At 39.0% G+C, this 10,681-nt stretch overlaps 1 protein-coding gene across 1 annotated transcript in view; it reads right to left on the bottom strand.

Annotated features, from left to right (window-relative positions):
• LOC110595496 (tubulin polyglutamylase TTLL7-like) overlaps positions 1-10,681 on the bottom strand; it is a 56,597-nt gene that overhangs the window by 41,402 nt on the left and 4,514 nt on the right. The window contains exons 2-5 of the mRNA XM_021711564.1: positions 7,835-7,982; positions 7,550-7,623; positions 6,343-6,478; positions 3,598-3,684 (exon numbers count right to left, since the gene is read on the bottom strand). Of these exons, the coding sequence (XP_021567239.1) occupies positions 3,598-3,684; positions 6,343-6,478; positions 7,550-7,563 (237 nt within the window). The 5' untranslated portion in view covers positions 7,564-7,623; positions 7,835-7,982. The remainder of the gene's footprint in view (positions 1-3,597; positions 3,685-6,342; positions 6,479-7,549; positions 7,624-7,834; positions 7,983-10,681) is intronic.

Below are 10,681 nucleotides of genomic sequence, written 5' to 3'. Positions count from 1 at the left end.
GCTACCGTGCTGCTTAGCCTACAATGCTATTTACTAATTGTTTTGCTTCTGCAAAATAACACTTTCTTGGATGATATATCTCAGTCATGATGAGGAGTACGGGTGCTGTTTCTATATGATTGGAATAAAGGGTCAGGATGTCCATAAACAAACAAATAACAAAACACAGGAAAAATTAAAAAAACGATAACAATACAATGTGAAAATCAGTATGGCATAATTTTGTTAGAGGATAGGTGCCATGTAGAAATCTGTATAGCCGGGCATGGTAGCGCGCGCCTGTAGTTCCAGCTACTCGGAAGGCTGAGGTGGAAGGATCGCCGGAGCCCAGCAGGTCGAAGCTGCGGTGGCTGGGAGCGGCCACTGCACTCCAGTCTGGGTGACAGAGTGAGACTCCAACTCAAAAAAAAAAAAAAAAAGAGAGAGAAATCTGTAAAGATTCAAAATGCCATGCTTTTATGTGCCAGCATCCCTATAAGAATTACTTGTTTCCAGTCAACCCAATCAATATGTTTCCAGTGATACTATTTGAAGGAAGGACAGAGAAGGGACATGAGACAGTTTCACTTCTGAAGAATGTGCATAAACAAGAACTAGACACTTCTGTAACTCAGTCACTTAAAGAGACTATTTATTACACACATCATATGCCTCCAGTTCCTACAGGGAGAGGTTCCTGCGATTGTATACTAGTCGCTTGTTCTCTGGTAAATCAAACAAAAATGTTTTGATGTTAGCATGCACTATAATGAAATCCTTGGATAGCATGGATTTTCACTGAAAGAAGGTATATTCTCTAGTGTAACAGGGAAGGATGAAAGATAAGGAGAGAAACAGCATTTCATGAAGTGCCTGGAATACACAGTAAGCCAAAGTATGGTCTTAAATTCATAGCCTTTGCAAAGGATGAAAAATAATCAAAGCAGGAAAGTGGTTTAATACACTAAGGTGTGAACTTGTGTTTTAAAAAGTATGTTCTCCTTTTGATGGTCTAATATTTACTGAGCACTAGCAATGCTCAGAGAGAGATCCATACAAACGTTTACCAGTAACAATCATCAAACATTTGACAGTCTTGGGGAATATGAATTCTAGAGGAAGGATGTTTCTTCAGAAGTTTAGCATACCAAAGAAACAGTGGCACGATTAGGCTTGTTAGCAGTGCCTTCCTTCATGTAGCAAACAACTTTAAGATTTCTTAAGGAGCTTGACTACGTAATGAGTTATTCAACCCTGTAAAGAATCAAAAGGGGAAAAGGATAGCCGGACCTTTGTGTCATATATGCACTTGGGAATTTTTGACCACTACACTGCTTAACAACAATTAACTGGAAGTCACAGCAGCATACATTTTAAATAGTGCCTTAACTACAAAATGGAATTTGCTAGCTGGCATTGAGTTTTGACAAAGTCATACTATTTATTTTTATGTCACATTTTATTAAGAAATAGGTCATATGTAAAATATGTATAAATGTATGAAGAATAGCAAAACAATACAAACACTCACATATCTACTACCACTCTTGAAAAGGACCATTGCGAATACTTTATGTAGTATTTATTATTTACACAGCTAATTAATATTTCTTAGATTCTCCATTGAGAATCAGTTCAGTGTTTCCCATACTGATGCCATGATTCATGAAAATATTCACTTGTACAGATACTCTAAAATATATTTGTTTAAAAGGAATTATCCATGACATACTCCACAATGCCTCAAAATAGAACACATCATTGAGGACAGTGTCTGACATCAAGATGTCCACCAGAAGGGGGATTACTGGGTCGTATGGAAGGTCAATTTCTAGATCTTTTAGGAATCACCACACTGTTTTCCACAAAGGTTGTACTAGTTCACACCCCACCAACAGTTTAGAAGTATTCCCCTTTCCCTGCATCCTCTTCAGCATCTGTTGTTTTTGAGTTATGATGACCATCTTGACTGGAGTTAGGTGGTATCTCAGTGTAGTTTTAATTTGTATTTTTTTGATGATTAGTGAGGCTGAGCATTTTTTCTTGTGCCTGTTGGCTGCTCATATGTCTTCTTTTGAGAAGTGTCTATTCATATCTTTGCCGACTTTTATATAGGGCTGTTCGCTATTTTCTTTTTATCAACATGTTTGAGTTCCTTAAACCTGAATTGTACCCCACATCTTTAAAATAAAAATTGAGGGGCAAAAAAAAAAAGACCTCCACCAGAATGGCATCTCTCACCATGCTCATCCTGCACCACTTCACTGTCCAGGAACCTTCCACTTGAATCATTCCAAACTTCTCACTGTTTCTACAACACCCTCTGCAATGCCACACCTCCATGCTTTTGCTTCTAATGTTCCATCTACCCTAAATATCCTTCCAGCCCTCTTCAATGCTTACAGCACTACTCATTTTTCAAGGCAATGAATGGCCTTGAAATGGCCTTCAAAGGGCTTTTCTGAAGCCATCTACATTTCACCGAGTCCTTTCTCCTCTATGCTTCGTAGCACTTTACACCCCCTTTACTACAGTACTTGCCACATTATACCCTGATTTGGGGTTTACCTCTCTGTTCTTCCACTAGTCGATGAGGTCCTTGTGGACACACATAACAAATTTAACTAATGGATGTTGAGACATACTATGTGCCAGGTTCCAGAGATGCAAAGAAAGTCCACCTCCATCCTCAAGGGATTATAACCTCAAACCAAGGCAAACATGCAACTAATCATTTGTCACAACTGCTCTATAAAAGTGTTCTTTATATCCATCAGGAAAAGGAGGAGAAGGAAGAGCCAAGCCTAACAGGGGAGAGCAATGGATTGGCTGAATTAGGAAGGGGGCCTCTAATTAATCAAGCCAAAAAAAATCAACGATTTCTTTTTTTTTAGTAGGCAGGCATTCCAGAGGCAAGGAAAAGCATGAAAACATGACAGAGCGTGATGTGTCTAAGGACATAGAGATGGCTTTCTAATGCTGAAATAGAAAGTAAAAGGAACAGAATGGGGAAAATGTTCAAGATTTTTCAAATGCAACTCATTCCTACTCTACCAGCAAGGTCTTTGACCTATATCAGAAGAACCTATGGATGTCATCCCCACAGTGCAGACACAGATAAAGCAACCACATACCCACCTTTGTCCACATGACAGCTTTCTATTTATTCCTAGGAACTATGCCTATTTTAACTAACTCGCTACCAATGTTGCTGGCTCAATAAAGGATGGGACTCCCAGTAAAATCTTTGGAGTCATGATTTGCCTCATCTGTAAGGCTACACATTTCCTTACTAATCATCTGTCTAGAAGTATGAGGAAAATGTAATATTTAGTTCAGAATAAGGGGGCTAGATCCAGTTTCCTCTTAGCTCTGACTCAAGGGCTTTAGCTAGCATTAAGTAAAGAAACAAAATATGAAGGAAACTTAACGAAGCAAAATGAAACTTGTCCTGGGTATAAAGTAATGTTTTCTTCCCAATTCTACCTGTGCTGGGCACACAGTCCCTGCAGTTCCTTGAACGTGGCACCAGTCATTCTTACACCGAGAGATATCAAGGGAAAAACAATTGTACTTAGTGGCATCTACTTTGATACAAAGGAGGTGGAGATACCGCACCTTCGGTCCTCGAGGCTTGGCAGTTTTTCCCATCAACTTTTCATCATCAATTTCACATTGCTCCAGAAGATCCAAAATATCTTCTTCCTTCAAAAAATATTAAGTAAAATTACAATCATGAAAGGACTCTAGAATTTTTCCAAGTTCATTAGTCTCCACAAAAAAACCATGCAACAAAGATTCTTGAAACTATTTAGTGAAGATTGTTCAGATCAAAAAAGGGGAAATAAAGGGGCAGGGAAAACACCCTTGAATAAACTGTCATTAAAAGTTGGCAATAAGCCGGGCTCGGTGGCTCAGCCTGTAATCCCGTGCCTTTGGGAGGCTGAGGTGAGTGGATTGCCTGAGTCCGCGGGTTCGAGATCCGACTGGGCAGCGAGACCTCATCTCTACAATAAATCAAAAAATCAGCCGGGTGTGGTAGCGCATGCCTGTAATTCCGGCTACTTGGAAGGCTGAGGCGGAAGGATCACCAGAGCCCAGCAGGTCGAAGCTGCGGTGGCCGGGAGCGGCCACTGCACTCCAGTCTGGGTGACAGAGTGAGACTCCAACTCAAAAAAAAAAAGTTGGCAATAAAGATAATACATAGCTGGAATCTATCATGCATCAGTTATCATAAATGAATATACCCTTATATTCCAGTATACTATTAAAATCTTAGAGTACCATACTTCAATAAGTTAGCCCATTGGACATTTTTAAATTTCTAGAAGTTCACTCTAATTTTCTAGACTATAATTTCATCAATCATTTCTATATTGATTAGTGCAAAATAATATTTTCCACAGAAAACTAATAAATGGTCTAATAGTATTATTTAGAAACAATCTAATGTTAATATCTGCTAAATGGGCATTATTTAATAAAATTCAAAATGTTAACAACTGCACAAGAGTATTTTTAGAGCTTTGATGATTTTCAGTCTATAGTCACCCAAGTGACACAAATCCAAAAGTTCACTAATATCTTTCTTGTACCCCTCCCTGCACAGTCATTTTGAAGTTAAAAAAGTTATAAAAATATACACCTCAATGGATATTGAACAAACCAGAACAATAAAATCACAGTAGCTATGCCAAAAAAAGTTGTAATAGCTGCTTCATTTAGTTATTGATTTGACCTATAAAATATCCCAACTTTACTTATATATTATGATTTACACTTCAATGTCCCTTTATAAAAATGTTTTTGAGGAAACTAGAATTCTTATGGCACAGTAGAAATTTGTAAAATAAGTTACTCTTTGCCACAATCTAAGGAAGTTTAGCTATTAAAATACCAAAAGACTTATAAATTTTGATTAAATAATAATCCTACAATGAATTTCATAGATAGTACCACAAGATAGTTTTAAAGAAGCTCAAGGATTTCCGCTTCTATTTAGGAGAAAGATCATGACAGGCAATATTTTCACAATAACAGATAAAAAGTCAGATAAACTAAGCAATCATATTTTTTAAAACGTCAGCAAGCCGTAGACAAAAAGTAATGTAAAGAAACTAAATTCTAGAAAGGGACAAGTTCTTCTTAGGTGAGCAGAGATGAGTGTCTACTTTCTACTTTGGGGTCATTTATCAAGTCTGGACACAGGTGGGCAGAGATCAGTTCTATAACAGGCAGAGAGATTTTGCTAGGATAAAGAGAATCCTGAATCCTCTTGAAATGCTACCCGTTGGAAACCTGAGCTCTTGTATGAAGAGATCTGGCTACCCTGCTGAGAGAACATGTAAGGACAAAGAGAGACCCAGCTACCTCCCAAAGGTTCCAGCTATCTTATCTGACATGCCAGACATGTGACTGAGGCCACCTTGGATGTCTAGCCACAGATGAGCTTTCATATAAATGCTACACGAGTCACTTTAGGCAAGACAAGCTGAAGAACTATTTCACTATATTCAGCCAAGGTTGTAGAATAATGAGCAAACAAATGGTTTGTTATGCTGAAATAGAAAACTGATAGATATTTTATTAAGGTAAACAGATTACAGTGTGTGAGTGTGTGTGTGTGTGTGTGTGTGTGTGTGTGTGTGTGTGTGTGTGTACACTCCAATTACATCCTCTCATATGACAAGACTATATAGTATCAAGAAAAAATACTGGATAATGCTAGTTATAATACAAATAATGAGAAAGTCACAAGTCACTAGATTAATTCAATGGATTTCTTTATCCAGTTACATATACACATCTGGGTAATAACATGTCACAATATGTTGATATTACAAAATAATGTCAAAATTCTCTACTCTATAACTTGTCCAGTTAGACATCTTATTTTATGAAATCGCTTGGTTTATTGTGAGATGCTACCAATGGTTAAATGAAAAGACTGAGGAAAATGCATCTTAAAAGTAAAATGTTGGCCGGGCTCGGTGGCTCAGCCTGTAATCCCAGCATTTTGGGAGGCCAAAGCAAGTGGATTGCCTGAGCCTGAGGCACCTTGGCGAGACCTCATCTCTACAATAAAAAAGAAAAAAATTAGCCAGGCATGGTAGCGTGCACCTGTAGTTTGGCTACTTGGAAGGCTGAGGCAGAAGGATTGCTGGATCCCAGCAGGTTGATGCTGGGGTGGCCAAGAGTGTTCCAGGGCGACAGAGTGAGACTCTAACTCACACACACACACAAAAAGTAAAATGTTTTTATATGCAGAACCAAGGTGGGTTGTTTTTAAAAATACATTGTTCAGCTTCATTCTTTTTCTCTATTTCTCATTTTTCTTCTTATTTCTCTCCTTTCTCTTCTTACCTTCATCCTTTTCAAAGGATTATTCAGCTCTCGCTGGAATGAAGCAGCTCTTCCTGAAAGAAAGGTCTGAAACGCAACAGCTAACAAATTTTCATACTTTTCAAGTAGTGTTTTATCTTCAGGAGGATAAATTCGCCTACAATAAAATCAAATAAACCAAACTGATTAAAAGAGATGATCATAGCTCAATTGCTAAAGGTCAAAGGCACAGATAATCCTTGACCTCCTACTCTGTGCCAGTCATACCACCCGGTGCTAGAAATAAAGATGAATACAGCTAGGAGTTATAAATTTTGGTCTGCTACCCACACAAAGTAAGTTTACCTAGAGAATTATCATTAAACAATGCCGTTCCAGGAGGTACTCTATAAGGTTTGGCTGGGGGGAAGTGGGTGGAGAAGAATGACATTTGGGAAAATTGAAGAAAGATCAAACTTTACGGAAGATAGTTCATGTCATGAGGAGCAAAGCAGAGGTTTTTGACTTAGTGTGGTGTGCAAGAAGGAAAGCATTTGTTCAGATTATCTCTTTTGTGGTGACAGAATTTGCCTCTCTGTTAGAGAGGACTGGGTAAAGGCAGGGTGGCTTTTAGGTGGCCTCATCACTGCTGTTGGTGGTCTGAAGGCTAGCAAAGAACGTCTTCCCACAAATACAAGAAACGACACCCTCACAGGTTCCTTAATCTTGCTGAGGTAGTGTCAAAAGTGGAGAGGAGGAGCGATCTTTCTAAGAACACAAGGAGCTTGCGGGGTCCCCTTTTGATCCTGTCGAGGGTGATGGTGTGGAAGGGTTCAGTTCAGCACAGTCCACGCCTCTCTCTATTGTCTCATACCTGGCTCCTTCAAACGTTTTCATTATGTCTGGTTCCTGAAACATTTGCATTTAGCCAAAGTACAGCCACCACTGTGAACTGGTAGGAAGAAGGCTAGGAGACCTGAATTTCAAATACCACATTATAACTAAATGCAGCCACAAGGTAGAAGTAGGTTAAAGAGGTTTACACAACCACCCCAGAGGCTGGCAGGAGATCTCTCCGGTCTGAACCATCTACTTGCTGACTACCTGTCTTTCTTGAAAGACATGAATCAAAAAGCACTTTCTCAAAATGAAAAAGCCATGCTCAAATAAGCCTAAAGGTTAAAAAAGTTAGAATGGTTGCTTTCACACTTCACTTTTTCAATCTATAAAAAAACAGCAACGTAGTTACCTGTAATTCCCCATATGTCGATTTTCATGTTCTTCTCGCGAGATCTGTTTTCGTACTTGAGCAAGTCTCTCTTTCTAGAAAAAAAGAAATTTTACAAATAAAACCTCACAAATGCTGGGGGCAGTGGCTCACGTCTGTAACCCCAGCACTTTGGGAGGCTGAGGATCACTGGAGACCAGGAGTTCGAGACCAGCCTGGGAGACCCTGTCTCAAACAGACATCAAAAAAACCTGACAAATGAATCAAGCAATTCAAATTGTGGATTTTGTATTAAAATGCTCATACCAATTCTTCTTTCCGCCTCTCCAGCTGGTGTCTCTGCTGTTCCCAGTCTGAGGAGCCTGGTAAAAGCCTTTTTATTGAATGTTGACCATACAACCGCCTTTGAGCCTCGGCTTTTTGTTTGGCCAAGTTTCTCCTCTTATCACTGGTCCTAAAATATAAAACATAAAGCCATATAGAATTGCAGACAAGTTCTGGTCTTATCCCTGTGAGGGGAATCTGCAGAAAAGAAGACTGTGGAGACGAGACCCAATATTTAGTACATTTTGATACTCACTTTCATTGTATTCATCTCACTATTCATTAAATAGAGAATTTTGTACAGTAAATAGAAGTTCTGAAGATACTGAGACAAAATAGTAACACTGTATGTTTTCAAGATTCCATCCCAGCAACTTACTGCTACACAGTCTTAGACTGGCCAATTAACTGTTAAGTCTGTTCTCCATCTGTGAAATGTAGACAATAACGTTTCCCTTCTGGAATTCTTACAAAGATTAATTTGTGGTAACACTAACAGGTACTTAATAAATCTTGGTTCTCTTCTCCTTCTTCAATTAATTCTACTTATATTTTAAAATGTATTTATCCTGACCACTCTAATACATTTTCATTTCTGCCTGAAATCCCAGCCTAAGAATCATCCTTTATTGAAGACATCTTCATAGCCCTTTTCATATTTTTACTCAATCGTAAAAATTTAGTTAGAACTTTCCGATTTTTATAGAAAAAGTCCTGCTGTGGGCTTGTTTTCCTCTGAACCCCCTTTCCTCCCTTCCCTGTCATGTAGCTGGTGCAATAAGACTTTTCCCCCCATGCTTCCAACTTGCCCTCTTACATACCACCCTTGAAAGACCCATCAGGAACAGGGTGGACACCAAGAAGGAAAAAAAAGCAAAGCCAATTCTGCCCTCACCCTTAGAGAAAAAGAGAGTTCTTATCCTTGAGCTTGCATTTCCATGCCCTCTACTGTCATGACCCTGGAAGGGTCCAGAAAAAGGTGCAATCCAAAGGAAAAGAGACAAAAGAAGGCCATTTGATTAGCTTTGCAGGGAGGTAAAAGCAATATGCCCCATTCAACTCATCAGGAGATGGCACTGAGAATATGTGACCAAGGCTCCAGACAATAGTGTTCTCTTGCCTCGAGTACGTACCACCTCCACAACTTGAACTTCCAGGAATGTTAGGAGATTGATCTATTCTCTTTCATGGCCATATTCAGGCTTAAGTGGCAGGAGTTCAACAGGAGGTCAAGATGGAAGAAATAATTTGAGAAAAGAAATAAATGCATCTAGAAAATTGCAAGTCACCCAGGATTGCTGGTTCTATGGGTGAATGCAAGAAACTCCGCTTATCATAAGGGTTTCAATACTAGGTCATTGAGCTTCAAATTTAACTTTAGGCATGAATTTTACAAAGAGAAGAGCATAATTATATTTGCACTTGTTAAAGATAATGCCAATGGTAATATGTCCAGTGACTTAGAAGTGAATGAGAAAAGAAGCAGGGAGTTAAGATAAGACATGATTTCATTAGCAAATATAAAATATAAGGCCTGGACCAGGGAAGCAGCAGAGGGATTAGAGAAAAAGTGTAAGTTTAGAAGACTATTTTGGAGGAAGAATGGATATGCTCTGGTGACTAATTCCATAAGAAAGAGATGAACTTGTGATGACACAAAGATTTCGGATTGTGACTCCATTAGCACTTTCAATAATGAATAAAAATTTGGCTCTGAGTTTCCTCATTTAACAGTAAAGGAAATGCCATGATTTAGGTAGCTCATAATTTTTTTATATTCCATTTTATTTAGAATGATCATTTGTATATAACATTCAGTTTAAAGGAAAAAGAGGGGAGTAAAAAGAAATAGAAACAAAAAGAAGAAGTATGGAGAGGAACAAAGACAAAATACTCAATAAGGAATAAAAAAGGGAGCCAGAAAAAAAAAGGAATGAAAGAAGGAAGAATGGAAAAGGATTGAGATGGTATGATGAGTATTCTGTGAAAGGAAAAGACGAGACATAGACCTAAACACACATCCACAGCAAACAAGACACAGACAAGCATACTGATACACAAACAGTTCAAACACACACAAAGAAGAGTAACAAAATTATGCACACACAGAAGTTCCTTCAGACACACTCAAAAACAAAGCCACGCCAACTGCACTGAGACATTTGTCTATAAAGAAGCACTCTTCCATTCTGGCCTCTAGGAATACTGCCATCCTAAAAACTGTGTTTGCATTCCTATAAATACAGGCATACAGTAGCACTAACCACTCTGAGAACTCAGATCACAGTCTAAAATAAACTCAAAGACAACCATTCATTTCGCATTGTAAGTCGCGTTTTCCATGCGACGGTATCCATATACTGACCTAAAGAGTTGTGTTTACCACTTTCTCAAGTCCTTTAAACACTCGTGACCCTGGGATTCCGTCCAAGGGATTTCTCTACTTGCCTCACATACTCTATGCTCCAGTAGTCTGGAACCACTGGAACTTCTATGAACATGCCTTTCTTTGTCTCACTTCCTCATCTTACTATAAGTAGTTGAATAAACTGTCCTCCCATCACAATGTCTCCCAACCAAAATTTCATGTAGTACTCATTATTTGTCAGTTCTGGATACAAGGAGAACCAGACAGGCCATTACTCTCTAGGAGACGACTGTCTAAAGGCAGCAAAGGCAATGGCATCTGAACACATACACGGGGCATGATGAATGCTCTTTAAAATGTGATAGGGCTGGGCTCGGTGGCTCAGCCTGTAATCCCGCGCCTTTGGGAGGCTGAGGTGAGTGAATTGCCTGAGCCCGCGGGTTCGAGACCCGCCTGGGCAG

The sequence above is a fragment of the Carlito syrichta genome, unplaced genomic scaffold (assembly GCF_000164805.1).
Source record: "Carlito syrichta isolate Samal-C Ts95f unplaced genomic scaffold, Tarsius_syrichta-2.0.1 Scaffold302367, whole genome shotgun sequence".
Classification (NCBI taxonomy): domain Eukaryota; kingdom Metazoa; phylum Chordata; class Mammalia; order Primates; family Tarsiidae; genus Carlito; species Carlito syrichta.
The sequence above is the reverse complement of the archived record's forward strand: the minus strand, read 5'-3'. Positions and strand labels throughout refer to the sequence as shown.